Source organism: Mauremys reevesii, linkage group 2 (assembly GCF_016161935.1).
Source record: "Mauremys reevesii isolate NIE-2019 linkage group 2, ASM1616193v1, whole genome shotgun sequence".
NCBI classification, from domain to species: Eukaryota; Metazoa; Chordata; order Testudines; family Geoemydidae; genus Mauremys; species Mauremys reevesii.
In genome coordinates this window covers 249,929,393-249,952,146 of record NC_052624.1, presented here as the reverse complement: position 1 = coordinate 249,952,146, position 22,754 = coordinate 249,929,393, and the positions used below count along the sequence as shown (strand labels likewise).

Sequence of the window (22,754 nt, the reverse complement as noted above, 5' to 3'; positions counted from 1 at the left end):
AGATAAGTTCATAGAGGATAGGTCCACCAGTGACTATTAGCCAGGATGGGCAGGGATGGTATCTCTAGCTTCTGTTTAACAGAAGCTGGGAATGGGTGACAGGGGATGGATCACTTGGTGATTACCTGTTCTGTTCATTCCCTCTGGGGCACCTGGCATTAGCCACTGGTCAGAAAACAGGATGCTGGGCTAGAAGGACCTTTGGTCTGACCCAATATGGCCTTTCTTATGACTATGACAACCCCTGGCCCCTACATACAGGCTGCAGAGAGGGGGGGAAGGCTACTGTGATCAGTTAATATGATCAATGATTATTATTATTTATCATTCATACCATATTGCAGTAACCACTGGAGACATCAGTCAGGATTGGGGCCCAATTGTGCCAGGCACTGTATGAACACACACACTAAAGACAGTTCCAAGTAGGAGTAACAAACAAACAGAAGGGCTGGCAGGAGGGAGAATGAGGATAATAGTGTAAAAATATGTGGTTGCTTGGGCAAGCTATGAGATAATTTGCATGTTTCAAGGTTTTATTTAAAAAATAAATAATAGTTATAAATAAATGAGATACTAATGATACCAATAATCACTGCTGGCCACCTGCTTAGCCATCATAAATACAAGTTAGCACATGAATAACGCTGCCACCATAGAAAAGCAAAGCTGGCTCATCAGGCTTTGAAATTACTGAACCCTAATTGCTTCCCTAAGCCAGCCGGTTCAGAAGGCACAGCAGAACCGAGACTCTAGCTAAGGCTATGAGATGGTGATTCACTTGTTACTCCAGAACTGGGAGTAGCTGGGAGGCCAAAACCCACACACAAATGTCTGAGGTTTCTGTTGGTTTGTGGTTCTCCCAAGCTACATTATGGAGAAAAGTGGTCTCCAATTCGAAGTGTTTTCTTTGTGGACATATTCTATGAAGAAAAAGCCATTGTTTTACCCTCCATTTATGTTAATTTTATTTGTTTTCCTATCTAACAAGGAAAAGTACAATCTGACCATAATTATACATGTACACAATTTGGCAGGGTTGGCAGCTGCTGCTCTTCATAGATGCCAAGGACTAGACGAGCAGGCGTGTTGCAGGTCAGGATGTACCATAGGACCATTGCCAAAAAGCTGTGTGCAGAACTTTGCATAGTGCCTGCCTGCAGTGTCTGAATCATATTGTGCCATTGGTTTTCAAACAGAACTCCCTGTGGGAGTTGACGTCTGCAGTGCTCCTTACCACCTGGCAGATTGGTAGGACATTTTTGGGCAACTGAAAGATAATAAATAAGAAGAAATGACTTTTAAAACAAATATGGATAAATATTAGAGTGTAGGATTTTTTTTTTCTGTCTGCTACACTATGTTCTGCCTCTCATCTTTCCTCTTATATCCTATGGCTTGTTCCTCTTTCCTCTATGATTTATTTTAATTTTTTTACATCCTAAATTAATAAGAAAAGGCATAATATTATTTTATGATATGCTGAATATGGTTTTCTATTGTCCTTTCAAACATGTGTTCATCTTTTCTCATTGTAATTTTTATCATTTTTCCCTTCACACCCTTAAAAAAGTATTAATAATAAAACCAAAACAGTTTTCTGAATTATGAAATATCTTTTAAAAACCATAGGGTTTAATTTCCTTTCAGATTAAAGATCAAGTTGCAACACAATTTCTTCTATCAAAAGTTAACCCAAATTCTTGAGCTCAATCAGATCTGCTCCCACAGGTTCTCTAGCGTGCTCACTGTATCTTAATAGAGATATTTAAGGAACTGTGATAAACATATAATACAATGGAAAGTTAGGATTTCTGCATAGAAGGAAACTACATATCAAAGGATTTGATAACAGTTCTTCACAACATTTTCTCATAGGTTAATGCTGCCACTGCACTTCATCAGAGCTTGACTACACAGCACTTGCTTTCAGTCACGGGTTTTATCAGAGTTATAGGATTATAGGAATGAGACCCTTGCAAGTGAATTCCTGTTGTCCATGTTTTAGTGCTGTGTCCACTCTACTTTTAATAATCACAAGCCATGGGGCTTTGGGAAACTATAACACAATCCAGTAGATCTCAATATCAGGAAGGTTTCACTGGTAGCCTAAATTGTTCCTTCTCACACCTTCATTTGTGTTTGGAACTGCCTTACTTTTGTCAATAACATGCTCACATTGAACCTAGAATATCAAGTGCACAGCCTCCCCAGAAGCACATAGAGGTACTATCACATCTGCTCCATGACTATGAATGCAACCCAGTGTGTCATTGGCCTTTTTTCCTTTTTTGGTGTCATTTGTTGTTAAGAAAGTCAATGCAAGAATTCTGTTGCATCTTAGTTAAGGAGGGGTGTGTGTGTGTGTGTGTGTGTGTGTGTGTGTGTGATCATTGGTGCAAGTAAGCCGATACGGTCAGGTACACTGTACCATTAAGACATTTATTGCCGATACACCATACCAGAAAGACACATTCGGTATCTGAACACTGCAGGGCTCTCCCAGGAACCACAGTGGCGAAAGGAGCAGAACCGTCCTCAGCTCCACCCCCACCCCAAGGTCTTCCACGCAGCTGCATCTCCTTTCTGGGGTCTGTACAGCGCTGCTGGAGAACAGGGATGGGGACGGGGATGGGGGCGATACAGCTGAACTGTAGGAGCTGCCGGCGTGCGGCCACCCGGTGGCCCCATGTTCTGCTCCTTTTGTCACTGTCGTTCCTGGGAGAGCCGCACAGTTCAGCAGATACCGATTTCTATCCACATCTGCGAGTATGAATTTGTATCCATGCAGGGCTCTAGTCACAGAACATTTTTTGTGAGGTGCAGGTGACTGGTGGGAGGGGCACAAAGGGTCAAGTGACCTCCCCAGGCTCAAGTACCCCCGCCAGCCTGGGGCGGGAGAGAGGAAGGGGCAGGGCAAGAGCCAGAAGGCCAGCGCCTCTCCTCTTCCAGCCATGCTGCCTGGGACACTGCCCAGTGCAGCGCAGCAGCTGCCTGGGAGAGCCAGGCACTCTCCCAGGCAGTTGCTGTGCTGCACCAGGCAGCATCCAGGAGTGGCTCTGGGGCCTGGCTGCCAGGAAGAGCAACCGAATGACAGGGGGAGCCAGTGTAGTGGGAGGACAGAGCGCTCCTCCCAGGTAATGTGGGATGGGGAGGAGACAGGGACAGTGTGGGGGCTGGGAGCAGGGCGGGGAGGGGTCACATGGAGGGTTGTGGGAGGGGTCACGTGCCCCCCTTTAGCTGGTGCCCCACTTTGTGTCCCTCCCATGAGTCGCCATACTGGTAAGAGTTAAAATCTACTTCCACCACTGTGTGTCATAATTATTTGCATATAACTGATGTTAGTCAGATCGCTTAGCTTTTGTAAAGGACTGAATGGCTAGTTACTGATGAGTAATATATTCACTGTATGCTGCATTTTCCACTGTTCAGGATTTGTGCCATTCTCACTGTGATGATGCCACTATTCAGAATAAGATCACAGCTATCATCAACTGCTTTATTAATTCCACCATCCCACCAGCTCTGCAAATTGACATCCCACAAGAGCAAGCTCAGAAGATTATCGAGCACAGGAGAGAACTAGGGCCATATGTATTTAGAGAGGCGCAGGTAAGATGATGGGGATGGGTGCGGAGATTTGGTTAGAGATATTGTACCTGATTTTCTGGTCTCTGTTATTATGGGCACAATTTTGGTCCCATAAACCATTGTGGGCACAAAGTTGCACCTATTATACTAATTATTATCCGGAAAATTAAGGGATTAAGATGTGGGAGAGACCTCTGAATATTATTAATTGCCAATACACTGTATGATCTTTTTCAGCTGGTTTTACCATGGGAAGGGGTGATCAGCCCTGCATTAGGAGTTCTTGCTTTAGACCTACTACTCCATTTTCCTGAGTTGCTTGATGTGAATAGTTAAACTGTAGTGACCAAATTTTGTAGTTTGAGGAACCACTTAAATAGATATAAAAAATGTTGTAGACATTAGCAAAACACAAAAGCAGCTTATAACTTACTGAAAATGCTGCCTTTTCTTTTTCCTTTTCTTCATAAGGTCTGTGTAATAGGAACAGGCTGTGAACAGGTTTTTTTTCTCTCTGCTCATTCTGCTGCACAAACCAAATAAAGTCATTTGTAAACCCACACTTTTTACCTTCTATGGTCACTACCTTTTATACTTCTGTTCCTCAAAAACATGTAGCTGTGTCTTCCCCCTCTTCCCACCAAATTGTCCCACCCCTTTTTTGAAGATCTATTAATGCAAATCCACAAAACATTCAGATCATGAGGTGAATGCTTTGGAAGACAGGAGGATTCATACAGATCATAAGATAAGGGAAGATGCTGATTTAAGGACCCAACTTGTATAGAATACAGCAAACTCCAGAAATACAGCGTTGGACTAATGGAAGAATTTGGCACAACGATAAGACTGACATTCTTATCAAATATCACTATTAAGCACATTGGCCCCAATTTTGTGACGTGGTGAGCGCCCTCAACTCCCACTAAAGTCAAGTGACAATACAGGACTTTCAGCAATATCATGCCTTGTACAATGTGTTAGTAGAATGCATTGCTTTCTGATTGCTTTTTTTATTGTTTTTCTTATTCCCGTTCAAAAAAGACCCCATGAGAGATTATATCATTTAAAAATTATCCAAGATTTACTCATAGATCTCTAATGTGGTTTAAGAGCTTTTCCAGAGGCAACAAAAAAAAATTCCTTCCTCTTAAGGAGGGAAAAAAACCAAAGCTGTCTCCCTGATGAACAGAATATTTGGAATACTTAAGCAGAAGAGTGGTATAAAAAGCAATCCAAGTGGTGAATACTTTATAAAGAATACTTGTAAAAAATGATGGATGTTTTCATTAATGCAAACAATTGTTTAGGGAAATATAAAAAAAGAGTGCCTTTTAACTGTGTTTTAGGAATATTTCTCACCAGTAACAAACATACTGATGAGAAGCATGTGCAGAGCAAAGCTGGACTGAAATGTCAGGAGACAATACGTGGGAGGAAACGTGCTGTGTACTAAAAAGGAATAGTTATTGCATTGTTATGGTAAACTACATTTACTTTTTACAGTACACTCTGTTTTCTTAACATAGTCATGTTACACTTCCTTTTCTTTCTGCTCAGATGACTATTTTTGCTCTTCTGTTTAAATTTTGGCCAAAATTTTGTGAATTTCGAAGCAATTTGGCAGATGAGAAAATTTTGCCTACTTTGGAGAGAAAAAAGGAAAAGAAGAGACAAAAATTTAAAAGAAAAACAACAGAGGAAAGACTCGCACTTGTAAAGGTGAGAAGCTGAAATACCATAAACACATTTTTCAGCAAACAAGAGTAAAACATTCAAATATTCCCCCTATGGGCCATGAGAAGACTCCCATTGACTTCAGTTGGCTTCGAATCAGGCCCTAAATGTCTTTTGTTAGAATACAAGCTTCAGGTACAATTCAGTCCTTGGAGAATTAGGCTCCAATCTGCAAACACTCACGCATATGCTTAAATTGTGTGCTTAAAGATAAGCCCCTGGGTAAATGTTTGCAGGATTGGGGCATTTATCCTCCCTCTCATTTTAAATAGGGTGGAAATATATTTCTGTTCATCTCTTGTGGTGAGGGAGAAAGTAAAAACATGAAGGGCTTAAATTTTCAAACAGATCTGCATGTGCTGCATGTGTAAAACTGACAATTGCACATGGAATTGCACTAGAACATGCTGGCATTGTCAGTAGACCATGTTTAGCTGTTTACTATCAGGTCACAAATTATATTTAAAATCAACATGTTTCCTTGCATGTGTAATAAAAAACACTTTAGGTTATTCAAACAAAGATTTTGAAACGCTGATGCAGGATTCACTCTTTATCCTCTGTTTATTTTTTGCATTTCCCTCAGCACTGACAATGAAATTATTAGGCTACTCACTTTGACTTTTGTTAGTGAGCAGTTTCTAATCTGAGTTGTTAGTTGCTAATGCACTAGTAGAAGTAGGCTGTGTTTGGGATGCAGCTACTACAGGGGAATGTTTGTGAAGCTGTTTCTCTTGAAATTTTGTTTTTTAAAATATGGAAAAGTTTCTGTTGATATTTTGTTTGATGAAAGGTTGCGTTTACAAAATCTGAATGTTGGGCCAAATGTGATCTGTGTGTGTCCCTTTCAGAGCAAATAAGCTATTACACCTGCAAGACTTCTAATTAGCATTTATATAGCACTGTACATATTCACAAAAAAAACCAGGAGTACTTGTGGCACCTTAAAGACTAACAAATTTATTTAAGCATGAGCTTTCGTGAGCTACACCTCACTTCTTCGGATGCATAGAATGGAACACACAGACAGGGGATATTTATACATACAGAGAACATGAAAAGGTGGAAGTATGCATACCAACAGGCAAAGTCTAATCAATTGAGATGAGCTATCGTTAGCAGGAGGAAAAAAACTTTTTGAAGTGTTAATTAAGATGGCCCATAGAAGGTGTGAGGAGAACTTAACATAGGGAAATAGATTCAATTGGTGTAATGACCCAACCATTCCCAGTCTTTGTTTAGGCCACAGTTAATAGTATCTAGTTTGCATATTAATTCAAGTTCAGCAGTTTCTCTTTGGAGTCTGTTTTTGAAGTTTTTTTGTTGCAAAATTGCCACCTTCAAGTCTGTCACTGAGTGGTTAGAGAGGTTGAAGTGTTCTCCCACTGGTTTTTGAATGTTATGATTCCTGATGTCAGATTTGTGTCCATTTATTCTTTTGCGTAGAGACTGTCCGGTTTGGCCAATGTACATGGCAGAGGGGCATTGCTGGCACATGATGGCATATATCACGTTGGTAGATGTGCAGGTGTACGAGCCCCTGATGGCGTGTCTGATGTGATTAGGTTCTATGATGGTGTCACTTGAATGGATATGTGGACAGAGCTGGCATCGGGCTTTGTTGCAAGGATAGGTTTCTGGGTTAGTGTTTATGTTGTATGGTGTGCGGTTGCTGGTGAGTATTTGCTTCAGGTTGGGAGTACCGTACCAACAGGTGCTCAGATACTGTAGTGATATGAACTATATGAGTATCTAGATAGGTAGAGACATTAACTAATAAATCCTCACAACAACCTGGGAGATCATGTAACTATTATTATCCCCTTTATAGAGGGGGAAACAGAGACACAGAGAGATGCTGTGACTTTCCCAAGGCCACACAGCTATCAGTGTCAAGCCAAGACTGAAACCCCCAACTCGCACTCATTCCTCCAGAGAACACCGCCTCCCTACTGAAATACCAGAGCATGGGCATGAATAAAGAGTGCAACATTTATGGGTAGTGCATGTTTGTGTCTTCACCTCAGTAAAAACAGACTTTTCCTTCTCTCTAATTTCTCTCTTTTTTTTTTTTTTTTTAAAGACTATTGTTTGGATGGAGTTTGGAGCAACAAAGCTGAAACTCCCTAGCCCTTATATAGCACAAAGAAAGTCCTGTGTAGAAGAGGAGATTGTTATGGAGCAAGGAAAAGTTGATGCCTGTGCAAAATCTTTTCTTTACATTATGTGAATATTTTAATATTCTGTGTATGTGCCATTCAGCAGTAGGGGCAAATCCAGCTCCTTCATCTATGGCTGTTGATGGCCCTGTGGCAGTGAATCCAATGTAGAGGGGCTGGACACAGGGGAGCTATACTTGGGTTGCATTATCTGTGTCCAGTTCAGAGTCCAGCTCTATGCATAGTCACTGGGTGCTGATGTGCAGGGTAGTGTGGGTGTGGGGTGAAGGCAGGCCATAGCAGGGCCAGAGGATTCACTCACATGCCAATATTTCAGCTATTGGGTGAAGTAGTTGTTGTGAAGGTTGCAAGCTTGAGGGAGGCTGCTTTACCTCCTCCCTTTCTGCACATCGGCCGGTGGCCAAAGCCAGCAATTAATCCTGGGCTTTGAGCTATGGATTTGCTCCTGGGTAAGGCATTAGGCTGTACATGCTACATTCCTTATTCCTATTTGCATTAGTCACTCTATAAATTGCTCTTATGCCAATATTTCTGCATAAGCAGTTACACTTCACTTACAAAAAGAGTTTTTGAAATCTTAACCAGAAAAACACCCAGAGCCTGACTGAAAAGTTGCAATTAGTTTTAAATCTGTGCTCATCCTTCCCTCCCCCTCCACCAAGAGAGGACAATCCCCCATGCCTGGGTTTGACTTTTCCTTCTTCTCTTTAGCCTCATGGCACAAATGTAGGTTACTAAACAATTGGGGCTAGATCCTGCTAAGCGCTAAGCTTCTCTTATCCATGGAAGTTGACGGTGCTCAGTGTCTAGCAGAAACAGGATCTTTAAATTTTAGACCATAAAGCTTTAACTATTTTTAGAAGCAGTTTCTTGGAAGATATATGTTAGTCAGTCACCATTTTATAAAACCTTGCAGTTCTTTGGTAGATAGGAAAATGACTTAGCTTTAATTTCCAGGATTTTACGGTATGTTAGGACAATTAGGGGAGGAAGATAAATAAAATATTCTGAAAATGCCAAGAAATTTAGAAAACAGAAATTCCAAGGTTAGAGGCAGAGAAGATCTATTACGTGAATGGATTGCTAATGTTTAACCAATTTCTACTTTAAAATCCTACAGTGGGTTGACTTGTTGACCAAGTGGTACTGCTTTGTGCCAGTGCAACATACAGTCATTAGTGGGTTAGACTAGCATGGTGCAGAGTCTAAAAATTAGTCCTGAATTTCCTCCAACACTGCCAACAATTAGCAGGGCCTTGAGGGATTTCTGCTATTGAACCAGTGTCCTCTGTTGGCTAAGTAATGTCTGTATTTGCCAAACTCCTGCTTCAGCTGCGAGGCTTGTGATTCTTCTCCCAAGCTCTTGTCTCTCCTGCCTGAACAGGCTTCTCTATTGACTTACATTTTCCTGCATTAAAGATAAACTATGAAAGCAGAAGCACTTTTCAAATTTTCTTCAAGCTTTTATTCATTTGACATCACCAAGCATATTTGTTGGGGGTGATGTGATGCTATGAAGAATTGTGTCATGATCTAGCACAGCATGAGATGACATCATCCAAAAACTCACACAAATCCCCCATTCCCAGTTTAAAGAATAGTAAGTATGAAATGTGTACTCAAGGTTGTACTGTGTCTCTGTCCTATCAATGGAGAGTTTGAGGGGTCAGAGGGCCTGTTTTGGGATGGAAGATAAAATTCATGCTGGAGGGGCAGCTGAGGACCCCCTTGGACAGTGTTTCAGGAGCTCTGGTCAGTCGGAGGGTGAGGAGAATGAGGGAAGTATAGAAGAAAGATGCTCTTCTGTGGCAGGGAATGGGAAGATCTTGGTTCTTTTGCCAGCTCTATCATCTCCACTGTGTGACCATGGGCAAGCCATTTAACCTCTCTTGCTCAGTTGTGCCATCTGCAAAATGGGAGTAACACCTGCCTCACAGGGTTGTTGTGAGGGTTAATTAATCAATGTTTGTAAAGGACTTTGAGTTCCTCAGACGGAAGGTTCAAACACAAAGCATTATTATGACATCAAAATAACATTCACAGTGAGAGCAATTAACCACTAGAAGAATTTACCAAGGGTTGTGGTAGATTCTCCATCACTGAAAATGTTTAAATTGAGATTGGATGTTTTTCTAAAGAATCTGCTCTAGTTCACCCAGAGCTATTGGACTTAAAGCAGGAATTATTCAGGGAAGTCTTGTGGCCTGTTTATGCACGTGGTCAGACTAGATCATCACAACAGTCCCTTCTGGCCTTAAAAATCTAGATTATATGAGTTTGTCTACACAAACATTTAGTTTGTGGCAAGTTGGGGTGAAAATCTACTCTGCTCTATCCTGCTGTGAACTAACCGTCCACTGAACTCTGCTGACATACATTAACCATTTGTTAATGAGCTTTGATCTACTCCTATTTCAAAGAGGACTAGATCAAAGTGCATTAACAAACTGTTAATGTGCATTAGCAGGGTCCACACAGACAGTTAGTCCACAGCAGGGTAGTTTCACATCCCAGTGGGCTGCAAATTAAATGATTGTGTAGACAAGCCTGATAAAAATGTGTTCCATTGCTGGTTCATTGTGCCATTTAGGGTCCAAGAGGGTGGATGGGAACTGTTCACAATGAAAATGGTTGGTAGAAATTTAGAGCGGTGGAAACATTGAATTGGGCAAAGAAACACCTATAAAACCCCAAATCTTATTAGTATGCAAGAATGATAAACTACAAAACTGGCCATTAGAAAGCTCTGTACAAAATATGCTTGGAGTGCTATGTGATATTGCATGTGGGTCAGCTGAAATGCAACAATACCATCTTCTCTGACCTTATTCTTCACCCCAACTCAATTATTTGCAACTAATCAAAGAATTGTTTCTATTGGTAACAGCAAGTGAAAAAAGTTGTCAGCTTATCAGAAAGTATTTCTGTGGATGACACCAGTATGGGTAGAGGAACACCTTCATCTGTAACTGGATATGGACGACAGGTGAGTAATAAAATATCTTGCTACAGATATCCACACCCCCACCTACATCAATGAAGAGAAGTAAGGCAAGGTGCTGATGTAAAGCAAAGGTGGAGGATTGGCTACTAATGCCTCTGTTGCAGGGTTCTTAGAGAACTGCTCATTCTCGACACATTAACTTTTCAGGTTAAAAGCCTGCTCTGCCTCTTCTGAGGTTCTTTCATTTTTAGATGCTGGGGAGTATTTCTAACAACTTGAGGCCTTTTGAGTTTATAAGTGAGGGTAGCACTGATTTACACTTGAGATAAGACCAAGGCAATGGAGTTTCAGATTCATATCAGAGCTTTCCTGAAGATTGGGGGTCTATAATGCCAGGGGAATAGTAATTTTTTTTCTTTAAAATAACGGAAGGAATGAGCACAGCAACTTCTGAACACTAAGCGATGGTTTATAGTGTAAAATGGATGGGTGGAATATAGTTTGGAATATAGACCAGTTTGTATGTCATCCAAAATCTCAAACCAACCAAAATCCAAACCATGTTTTTAGGTTCAGTGAAGTTTGGATAAGCACACTCTCCCCCCCCCCCCCTCCCACAGTCCTCTCACTCAAACAGGCCTTTTACCTTTGCTTTACTGCTGGAAAAGTCTCGACTGGCTGATTCTGAAGCCAGGATGCTATCCTACACAGACAGGCTAGGGTGGAGCGGCTTCAGAATTTCTAGGTGTCTGGTAATCTCTGCTGAACCTGCTTCTCTTCAAATCCTATGCTACTGTAGGAAGTGAATTAAAGTTCCTCAGACTGAACCACCAAATCTAAAATTGGCCTCAGACTTTCAATGTTTCAGGAAAAAAGGCTGATACAGAACACTCCTGACTAGGGCTATGCCTTAAACCAAACAGAGGTACAGTCTCATAACGTTTGGGTAAGCGGCCTAAAGCTTACTTTGAACCTGACTGGGTACATTAAAATTTAAAGAGCAGCATTTTTTCCTTACTGCAGGAGAGAAGCTACCATGTCGTAGAAAGGTGCTGCCAAGTGTGGGCAGGAAGAATTGGGAGATTTCATATGACCTGATGGGATCTGGGTCGGGTAGCTGGCAGGTAGAGAGGAGGCTCATGGTGGGTCAGAGGGAGTGGGCACTTTTGGGTATTCAAAGGAACAAAAAGAATGAAATTTTGGCAGGAGTAAGATTCTGTAATGTTTTAGGAAGAGGAAAGGAAGAAAAATGTGACATAGAGAAGGGAAGAGTAAAAGAAAATGGAGAGCTGAATAAATTAGGATAAGCATCCAATCTGTCAGACTTTTCTGTATTGCACTTCCCAATGCATTGAGATTCACTTCTTGCTAGTGAATTGTTTCACAATTTCAGTATTTAATGGCACAACTCCCCTTTCGATAACTTCTTCAGCTTTGATAAAGCTGGTATTGTATTAACATAAAAAAGCCCTCCTGCTGCTGAAATAGACCATCAACTACCAGTCACATGGTACAGAGGCTGATGTTTGAAAATGGTTCTTGCAGGTTTCCTGGTCTTATTCCAAGTACATAGAAGCCCTCGAGCAGGAGAGAGTACTCCTTAAAATACAAGATGATCTGGAGAAAAGGACATCATTATTTTCTACAGGTTATTAATCATGTTCTGTGGTTTAGGAGGACAGTGTTCTGACTACTAAACATTATACGGTGAAAGTCACACAGCATGAGGCTCTCCTCATTTGCTCTGCTTTAGGGCTGTGTGGGTGGTCCTCACCTCCACTACCCTGTCTGCTGTGGAGTGGCTGTTCACACCCATATAGCTCAGTGACAAGGGTGGTGTTGGGAGCGGCCATGAGATCCAGTGTTACCACTGCAGTGCACATGTAGTGTGACCATATAGCAAGTGTGAAAAATAGTGACGGGGGTGGGTGGTAATAGGAGCCATATTAAAAAAAACAAAACAAATATCACAACTGTCCCTATAAAATCAGGACATCTGGTCACCCTAGGCACGTGTAGCACAGAGGAGAATGCACAGTGTTTCAGCCAGTGCACTCCCAAGGGGGAGTACTCTGCAGCCGTGCATTTCAGCTCTGTGCTGTAGGCTGCATTTTACCTCCCCAGTTCCTTGCACTACAGCCACTTGAACTTTATGTGGACAAAATAAGAATAAACATTCTATTACACTGTCAGTGTTCTCTCCATGAAGGTACTGGGAGGTGCAGCAGCTCATATCTGCATTTAATTTAATGTCCTCATAGTCCATGCCCCAAAACTATACAATCAACTGTGGTGTTCCATTCATTTTTTGGAGATTGTATCTGACCATAAAATAGGCACTTCTCCTAAGCAAAAGCACAGTTTCCCTTAATTTCAAATTGCTTTCTTTATACAGGTTTCTCATCCACGACCTATTTGAAGCCAGACGTCACTGCAAATCCAGAGAAATCCATCACTTCATCAAACACTAGTCTGATTTGGGAGAAACAGTCCAATCTTCCCAAAGATGTGGGAAGTGAGTCCCAAATAGTTAATAATTTGCTTCTGTTTGGTATTCATAGTTGAATTACATCCTTGGATTCTGAAATTCTCAGATTATGACTCAGAGCTAGCTAGAGACTAACTCTGGGCATGTCTGCACTACCCGCCGGATCGGCGGGCAGCGATCAAGCCAGTGGGGGTCGATTTATCGCAATCCTTGAGTGCTCTCCTGTCAACTCCTGTACTCCACTACCGCGAGAGGTGCAGGGGAGCGGCAGCAGTCAACTCACCGCAGTGAAGACACCACGGTAAGTCAGTCTAAGTACGTCAACTTCAGCTATGTTATTCATGTAGCTGAAGTTGTGTAACTTAGATCGACCCCCTCCCCTCCCTGCAACTGTAGACCAGGCCTCCGCCACTGCAGCTGAAACAGAATAAAAAAGGGTAGAGGAGAGAGAATGAAAGAGATGTCAAAGGAAAAAAACAGATTTTGCTACAATTTGAATCCCCAGGTTAAGAGTCCCCTGGGTTCCTTCATGCTAGGCTGAACCTACAGTGCCTCTCTTGAATTTTTTTTAAATTGATGAAGTCTAGAAGTACTATAATGTCTAAGGAAACATGCCTCCATTCCCTCGCAGGCCTTGTTTACACTACAGGGGGAGACTGATCTAAGTTACGCAACTTCAGCCAGGGCCGGCTCCAGACCCCAGCGCGCCAAGCGCGCACGTGGGGCGGCATTTTCCCTGGAGGGCGGCAGGCGGGTCCGGCGGACCTTCCGCAGTCATGCCTGTGGGAGGTCCACCGGAGCCGCGGGACAGCGGACCTCCCGCAGGCATGCCAGCGGAGGGTGCGCTGGTCCCACGGCTCGGGTGGACCTCCCGCAGGCATGACTGCGGATACTCTACTGGAGCCGCCAGACCAGCGAACCCTCCGCAGCTGCGGGAGGTCCACTGGAGCCGCTGGACCAGCGGATCCTCCGCAGTCATGCCTGCGGGAGGTCCGCTGGTCCCCCGGCTCCGGTGCACCTCCCGCACGCATGACTGTTTGGGGCGGCCAAATTGCTAGAGCCGCCCCTGACTTCAGCTACGTGAATAACGTAGCTGAAGTCGACGTACTTAGATCTACTTATCGCAGGGTCCACACTACGCTATGTCGGCGGGAGACACTCTCCCATCGACTCCCCTTGTACTTCCATTCAGGTGAAGTACAGAAGTTGACGGGAGAGTAATTTGCGGTCGATTTAGCGGGTCTTCACTAGACCCGCTAAATCGACCGCCGATGCATCAATCACCACATATCAATCCCCCGGTAACTGTAAACCCAAGCCCTCAGTTTTCCCTTAATCTTTTATTGCTTTATTTTAATTTTCCTACTTTAGGCAAGGTGGACTCGACCCTTCCCTATTGCTACTGCCTGGATGGGCCCTTCTTGAGGCAGTACCTTTTGTCTGTGACCAGCAGAAGGAGCAATATGCAACAGGCTAGATTTTCTTCATCTCTGTTTCAAATTCTTTCTTTCTTTCCCATGGTTTTTCGGCCTGTTCAACCCCTCCTTTATGCTCTCTAAATCACTCCGACACCTTCAGTCCCTCATTATCAGTCCCCTTTCCTCTCTTCCTCTCATCCCATCCCATTTCCTTGCTAACTTCTGTTGCCCCACTAACTTCCTTAGTACTCCATCTCCTTTTCCATCCCTTCCTTTTCCCCACAAACAACCCAGGGTTTTGGCTGCCTTAGGATGGCCATGAGACTCTGATTGTGATGTGACTGCCTCCTTTTGTGACTGCCTGTGACACAGGAACACAGCTCACTCTTAGCACTGCTCCTCTCCTTCCTGTATTACCAAACAGCAGCACATCTCATTACTGCCTAGATATGAACTAAAGCCTCTTGATACCTTGGTGATTGCAAGTTCCATCCCTTTCCCATGGCTTCTGCCTTGCTAATGGTATTCTATTACCCTTTGCAGGAGGATTTAAAACCTAAATGAAGAACAGAACGCTGAGATAATGAATTATGGCGGCCTTGGGACAAGCTAGCAGTCAAAATAAATAATGTGTGGTTAGTTTTGCACTCATATTTTCAGAGCACAGATAATCAGTTGGGATATTTAAAAGCCAACAGATGCTAGAATCAAGATAACAGAGGAAAGTCCTCCAACATACTCAATAGCAATATAATGTTGTTCTTATTTCCGCTGGATGCTGCCAAGAGGCTGCCATCAGGATTAGGTACAATCACACATATAAACACACAGGTAGATGTGGTTTCTGCCCCAAAGATCTTACAATTGGATTCAGCTTCTTCAGTGCCTGAGCTAGTGAATAAGTGCTACACCATCTTAAATACAGCCCAATGCATTTGCTAAAGCAGAGGTGGGCAAGCTACAGCCCGTGGGCCACATCCGGCCCATGGGACTGTCTGCCCAGCCCTTGAGCTCCCCCGCAGCCACGCCACCATGTGGACAGTGCTCTGGGCGGCGGGGTTGCGCGCTCCTGCCGAGCAGCGCGGCAGTGTGTCTGGCTCCAGCTGGGCAGCGCGGCTGCCAAACATGCTGCTCTGAGCAGCATGGTAAGGGGGCCGGGGCTGTTGGATAAGGGGCGGGGGTCCTGGGGGGCAGTCAGGAGACAGGGAGTAGGGGGCGGTTGGATGGGGCAGAGGTCCCCACGAGCCCTGGCCTGGCGGCGGTCCAGGTCTTCGACGGCAGGGGTCCTTCAGTGCTGCTGAAGACGTGGAGAGACTGAAGGGCCCCCCGCCGCTGAAATGCCACCAAAGACCCGGACCGCCGCCAGGTGAGTACAAGCGCCGCAGCTCCCCCGCATTGCCCCAGGCCCCCTGAATCCTCTGGGCGGGCCTGGTCCCGGGAGGGGGCAGTTAGGGGACAAGGAGCAGGGGGGTTGGATGGGTCAGGGGTTCTGAGGGGGGCAGTCGGAGGTGAGAAGTGGGAGAGGTTGGATGGGGGCGGGAGCCAGGCTGTTTGGGGAGGCACAGCCTTCCCTACCCGGCCCTCCATACAGTTTCGCAACCCCAGTGTGGCCCTCAAGCCAAAAAGTTTGCCCACCCCTGTGCTAAAGGATCCCTCTGTCTTTGATTCTATAATTGTCAAGCAGCGTGGCTTTGTGTATTATGACCCTGATTCTGCCTTTATATATTCGCATGCAACTTCCATTGACTGACAATGATTCATGAGATTTAGAGCTGTCAAAACCAAACCCTAGCCCTGTTGTTCAGTCAATATGATTGCAAGCCACAAAGTTAGTGGCTTCTGCTGTACATGGGCATAACCCAGGTATGGGAAAAGAAATTCACTGAGTTCCAGTTTGTGGCGATTCCTAGGAATTATTCCAATTATAGAATGGGGTTTTTCTCTCCCCACGCCCAGTGGAAGAAGGCAAGGATCCATGTGAATCTCAGGGATCTGCCAGAGACCAGACTATCCACTGTACTCCCGTGTAGCCAGCCTACCAAGAACATCCTTGCCCTCTGCTATTCCTAGAGGCCCTCCCCATAAAGGATTCATTCCACAGTGCTGGAGTGGGGCAAGATAGGCTGTGGGAAATTAATGCAGCATGTGGGCTGCGGGGGGGAGAGGGGAAAAATCTGGAGCTCCTTTTTCTTTCTTAAGCTCAGGGAGCTGGAACCATATGGAGCTCCTATGGAAGGGCTTCTGCAGGGCTGAGGGCAAAGAGAGAACAACCTCACTTTCGTGGTTTCAGGCCCACCCATCACGTATACACAAAACTTCCTAAAGTTCAGATAGACTTTTGGTTCTATTATTTCTGCATTTGTATGCCTGAACAGCACTCCTTGCAACAGTTTGCAGCTAGCAGAGCACATGCAGGGGCATGTGGCCTACCTCTCATTAAAGTGAAAGGCAAAGGAGAGTTGTGCCATGCCGCCAAGGTAGTGGCATGTCTTAGTCTAAAAATCAGTGAGTGACTCTACCTGTATTCTGGGAAGTGTGTGGCATGCTATGAAATGTTGCAGACTGATGATCTGTTTCTCATTTGTTGTATTCTCGCCTACATGGTATTTTGAAACAGTTAAATAGCATGAAGACAATGTTTATCTTTCATTAGTAGCTTTTTACTTGAGTCATACTTGGATTACTTATTAAATGAAGCCTATTATCCAGATATATGTCACAGATGATAAAACTCCACATGAATGTATTCCAGCCTTGCAATATTGTCACGAACATTTACCAGCCCACGCACAAAAACTACTCTCCCACCCATTACCATGACAATGATGACGATGAAAAAAATTACCTTACTTGCCTATTTAAAAAAAATACTTCTCTCAGTGAGTGATTAGAATTTTGCAAGGCTGGTACAATCCATTCATTGCTTTATGAACCCAAAGTTCCCCCAGAGAGTGTCACACGGCAATCACTCTATATCTGACCTATCAGTCATCCTCAAAAGAAACCTGCATGACACTTTCAAATGATGAGCCTGGGAGCTTAAATTCATAATTCTGCTAGACACTAAAATCATGGCCGGAACAGAGACACTGAATTTATGGCTTATTACAACAATCTGTAACCACTAACCCCCACTTTTTGTCCTATGACTCAGAGGAGTTAATGAGTCATTCTACCTTGAATGGTCACTTACAATATGTACTAACTACTTATGCTAAATAATCTGTTCCACCTTGCCTTTAGCTGGGACACTTGGAGTACCTTTCCCAGACATGAAGAAAAGCTCTGTGTGGCTCAAAAGCGTGTCTCTCTCACCAACAGAAGTTGGTCCTATAAAAGATCTTACCTCGCCCACCTTGTCTCTCTGCTGTTCCTCAGTCCATTTCACATTTGAATTTCTATGTTATATAAAAAAAATCTCATGTAGCCAGTTTCCTGTTGAGTACGCATCTGATGAGGCTCATGTGTTATTAAAACCACCAAATACCACCGCCCTTCCTGCAGCCCCTATTGGCTTGGAGAGGCGAACTGCAGCCAGTGGGAGCCGATCAGCCAAACCTGTGGACACGGCAGGTAAACAAACTGGCCTGGCCCGCCAGGTGCTTGCCCTGAACAAGAGGCGGCCCTAGTTTGAGAACCACTGCTCTAGATCACTCTACAAATAGGAATGTCAGCACTGCCTTTGGCTTTCCCTGTTCGATGCATAAATCAGCGCTAGGGCTGCTGATCCAGCACTTTTCTTCAGCTCTACATGCAGTCAATATTTTTTTAAAGAAGTCAAAAAGGTGCATTATGTATGTTTAAGATCTCTCCCTTTTGTCAAACCACACTTCATTTCCATTAGCTTCAACCATGGGTACCTTGGCTTCGATCAGATGTGCCTTTTAGAAAACTGTAGGTTTCTATCAGAACAAGAGTTTTGTATGGAGTTTGTTGCTACAGCTTGAGGAAAACACTCCTGTTATTTGACAAGATGCAATATCAGAAACCATTACAACCTGATTGGTGATTATTCTGCTCTAGAGATGATCAAAACACAGAGTCTAATTACACTTCTTTGAACATATCCTTTTTTTATTTAGTGCCATGGGATACAATATATTTAGGCTTAGCAGAATTTGATTTTTATTTTTTTATCATTTTGAAGGATAATATCAATAAGCATTTTTTCCAATGTTTATCAACTGAAATTTTCACAGCTGTGGGAAATTTTGGGATGGGTGGGTCAGGCAATTATTATTTAATGGCAGTAGACACAGATTCAAAAACTTTAAGCTTCAGAGCTGTTAAAACACAAATTGTAAACATAACGTGGCAAAATTTTCCTTAAATCAAACTCTAATAAGTTCTCAAGCAGCATTTTTCTGTGTCTATCTGTAAATTTCAGTTATTATTGATGGAAATATGTTTTCTTACATTTGTGGGCGTAATCAATGTTCACTGACATTTACCAGTAAAAAATTAATCCTTCCAAGCCTAAATATATTGAAACTGTTTGGAATTTTTTTAATTGCCGTTTTGAATATATAGGTATTAATACTAAGTACCTTTACAGTATTACTTCACATTTCTCTCATCAAATCTGGCATTTTTTAAGAAAAACATTTGTATTCTTTGCCTAGAGTGGACAGTTTATTTTTAAAAGCCCAGCCATGAAATTATTCATTCAAAACTCCCCTTGATTTCAAAAGAAGTTTTGACTGAATAAGGATTTCAGGACAGCGGCATCAGAATGGAGTGGGGGCAAAGCCCTCCCACTTTTGAAAGCGGATGGGCCTGGCCTGTCCACTTTTCACCAGCCCCTCTTCCTCCCCTGGAGACCCTCCTCCTCCCCTTGATACCCTGCTTCCTGGCCAGGCCAGAAGCTGAAGCCCAGCCTGGTGGCCTGGGCTGCTGTGGCCCCTCCACCTGTCTGGGGTGGAGTGAGCCCAAGAGCAGCCTCTGGCCCTCATCCACATCTCCTGGGCCTCCCACCCAGGGCAGAGAGAGGGCCCACGGCTCCCCACAGCTGTCCGGGCGGCTCTTAACATGCCTGGCTGTGTCTCTTTGGCCCCCGAGGCCTCACCCCCAGGCCAGGCAGGAAGCTGGAGCTGGAGCCGGGTTAGAGTAACTGCTGCACAGGCAGCTATAGGTAACTGCAGATCCTTCACCTGCCTGGGGTCCCAGACCTAGCTCTGACTTCCGGCTTGGCGGGGGGGTGGGGGTGTTGGGGGGAAGAGGACGTGGGAGCAGGGCCACAGTGGGGGGGGCATCATCCTCCCCCACACTTTTAGGAAGAATCTGTTGCCCCTTCTTCAGGATCAGGCCCTATACATATCTCTCAGCCTGCAAACCTGCCAATGTATGACACAAGCCATACAACTGTGTGATGAATGGCTGATGTTTCATATACCATATGCTGATTAATAACAGGAGAGAACTCTCTATTTCTAAAGCTCAACTGACTCTTTATTAATAGGATTATTTACAGAATTAACAGAAATGTCATAACTGCAGCTAGCATTCCAGCCATGTGCACACAGACTGACTTCTTGTTGCTTCACCTAATCTCTTCTCTCCTGCAACCCATGCTCCTCACAATAAGTTACAAGCAAGTTGCTACAGCTGAAATACATAGGCCTCCATTGTGATGGTAAGGCATAGATCCATATTAGCTCCCTGATATGCAGGCAGGATTGGCCGCTGCACCACCCTTTAAAGGGGGGCAGAATGATCTTTCTAATGTATCCAGCCAGAGCTGCTGGCCATTACCTTTTCTACATTCTGATCCCTTTGGGGGTGGCCATCATTCATAGATGATACATGCCTGCTGACAATGGGGGGGGCACAACCCCAGGGGTGGGCAACGTATGGCCTGGGGGCCGCATCCGGCCCTCCAGTCATTTTAATCTGGCACTCAAGCTCCCGACGGGCAGCGGGATCCAGGGCTTGCCCCACTCCAGCACTCTAGCCAGGGAGCAGGGTTGGGGGCTTGCCCCGCTCCGTGCAGCTCCCAGAAGCAGCGGCATGTTCCCCCTTCGGCTCCTACATGTAGGGGCAGCCAGGGCACTCCACACACTGCCCCCACCCCAAATGCTGCCTCCACAGCTCTCATTATCTGGGACCTGTGGCCAATGGGAGCTGCAGGGGCAGCACCTGCAGACAGGGCAGCACGCAGAGTTGCCTAGCTGTGGCTCTGCATAGGAGCCGGAGAAGGGACGTGCCGCTGCTTCTGGGAGCTGCTTGTGGTAAGCACCGCCCGGAGCCTGTACCCCTGACCACCTCCTGCACCCAAACCCCCTTCTCCAGCCCTGATCCCCTTCCCACCCTCCAAACCCCTCTGTCCCAGCCCCACCCCCAGAGCCCTCTCCCCTCCCCCCCACACCCTAACCCCCAGCCCAGAGCCCCCTCCCACACCCTGAAATCCTCATTTCTGGCCCCAACCCAGAGCCCGCACCGCCAGCCATAGCCCTCACCCCCTCCTACACCCCAACCCTCAATTTTGTGAGCATTCATGGCTTGCCATACAATTTTCATACCAAATGTGGCCCTTGGGCCAAAACGTTTGCCCACCCCTGAACTAGAATCACATACCCCACCCTCCAAGCAGCCCTTCCCCTTCCAGAAAGCACCCTCCCAGCAGCCCTTCCCCCCCCAGGAAAGCAGCCACCCCTTTGTGCAGCTCCCACCTGTTCCTCTGCCTCTCCCAGCATAGTTAAAGCAGCAGCGCCTCTGAGCACCTCCCAGCTATTCCTTGCCCTGCCCTGCCGGCTCAGCTGCTCCACAGAGGGGGAGGGGCATCTGCACCATGTGACCAAACAATCTGGGGGGACATGTGACCCCACATGCCCCCTCCCCTCGCATCAATTCTAGTAGCCATGCTTGAGAGGCTACTAGCTGGGAGTAGTCTTATAGTCCTTGTGCTGGGGGTTGTGTTGTTCTAATTAAGGCATGGAGAACTTGTATTTAACTATCAAATTTTGAAATCAGAAGCTAGTGTTGACTGCAGCCCTCAGCTTCCTGCAGTCCAGAACCCTGCCTGCCAAAATGGAGGCTATCAGCTACAAACCCTCATCCTTATACAACCATAACAGCTAGTGCACACAGCGGTGCAAGGCAAGAGAAAGGCCCTTGGTGCCCTTCCCACTTGCAACCTTTAGAAGGACAGACACAATCTAGCCCTTTGTTTTTATTCAAACTATTGATTGCAATGGATGTTTTGCTTGGGTAAAAATTGTTTGAAACCAGAGTAAGTGCTTCAAGATTTCACCCCATAATTAATAAAACTCCTGAAATAATTTTTGTATCCAATATTAAATAATATGACGTAATTCAGCCCTGCTGTAAATATATGGAAGCCAGTGGAGTTACACCAAGATGAACTTGACCAAAGGGTTTAAAATTGCTCTGCTATATAGGTCATTGGTCAATATTTTTTTTCACCTTTTGATTTCAGTGCTCTCAGTTAACAACTGTAAATCATTTTAGACTATAGCTAAGAAAGGTTAGTTAGAGCTTTTACACTTTGTGATCAAAGTGTCTGCAGACTATTGGTGGTTCTGGTAGGTTCTGTAAATATTTTTAGAGATGGGTCTGCACCAAAATCTCAGATCTGTGTCTGGGTTTGGATCTGAGCTCACCATTCGCACCTATCTCTAATGACCTGATTCAGAACACTCCCAGGATCAGGGAAATTCACTATTCAGATCTGTATTTTGAACCCCCATGTACAAGGCTGCTTGAATGTGCAGTATTGGAACAGACCCATATCTAATATTTTAAGTTTGTAGTCCCCAAACTAGAAGCCAAGTTTGTAGTCCTTTAATATGAAAACAAATCTTGCAACAAAATTCCATCACTGAATTGGACTGATATGAAACATAAAAATATACATTTTCCACCTTCAAACAAATGTACTCATACTTTGCAATTTGCACTGGCAATATAATAATGTAACTAGAAAATGAATACACAATACACTGAATTGCCTTAGTGCCAAAGAATATTTTTCCACACTGCCCAGATACTAGAGAAGGATAGGGATATGCAGAGGTTTATTGGGCTTGCCAAAACATGATATGGATATTCTAGGTATAAATATGAGGTTTTGTTTCTATTTTAAATAATCAGTTAGCCAAGGTTTTTAACCTCTCTAATGCACACGCTTTTATGTTGGATTTACTACTATTTTTTTTTATTATTGAATAAAAAATGTTTATTTTTTTAAAGAAACTAAAAATGTTGATGCTGTTGCTTGTTCCACGTGTTAATTAAATATTTGTTTAGAACATGTAGTTATTTAGTACGTATTCCGATGAACTATATGTGCTCATTTTAACTTTTCATTTCTGAAACATCAAAAGAAAACAGGAATGCACTAACAGTGTCACTTTTTAAATTTGAGGTTTTTCTTTTCT

General features: G+C 44.1%; 1 protein-coding gene and 1 long non-coding RNA gene across 15 annotated transcripts in view; one reads left to right on the top strand and one right to left on the bottom strand.

Annotated features, from left to right (window-relative positions):
* Nucleotides 1-15,013, top strand: part of RGS22 (regulator of G protein signaling 22) — a 112,563-nt gene extending 97,550 nt beyond the window's left edge. For 6 of the 11 annotated variants that reach the window (XM_039527816.1, XM_039527822.1, XM_039527817.1 and 3 more), the window contains 5 exons: nucleotides 3,433-3,612; nucleotides 5,152-5,313; nucleotides 10,396-10,494; nucleotides 11,998-12,100; nucleotides 12,848-13,174. In XM_039527816.1, coding sequence (XP_039383750.1) covers nucleotides 3,433-3,612; nucleotides 5,152-5,313; nucleotides 10,396-10,494; nucleotides 11,998-12,100; nucleotides 12,848-13,017 — 714 coding nt within the window. In that variant the 3' untranslated portion in view covers nucleotides 13,018-13,174. Of the gene's footprint in view, nucleotides 1-3,432; nucleotides 3,613-5,151; nucleotides 5,314-10,395; nucleotides 10,495-11,997; nucleotides 12,101-12,847; nucleotides 13,176-14,901 lie in introns of those variants that run through there. The other 5 variants (XM_039527821.1, XM_039527819.1, XM_039527818.1 and 2 more) reach the window with 4 other exon arrangements.
* LOC120399510 lies at nucleotides 972-21,118 on the bottom strand. Of its 4 annotated transcripts, XR_005595202.1 has the most exons (5): nucleotides 21,027-21,118; nucleotides 17,705-17,756; nucleotides 16,878-16,954; nucleotides 4,025-4,117; nucleotides 972-1,270 (listed from the first exon to the last, which is right to left on the bottom strand). It is a non-coding gene; the product is annotated as an uncharacterized LOC120399510 (long non-coding RNA). The 4 variants fall into 4 exon arrangements; XR_005595203.1 differs by lacking the exon at nucleotides 16,878-16,954; XR_005595205.1 differs by lacking the exon at nucleotides 17,705-17,756.
* Between the last annotated feature and the right edge of the window lie 1,636 nt (nucleotides 21,119-22,754).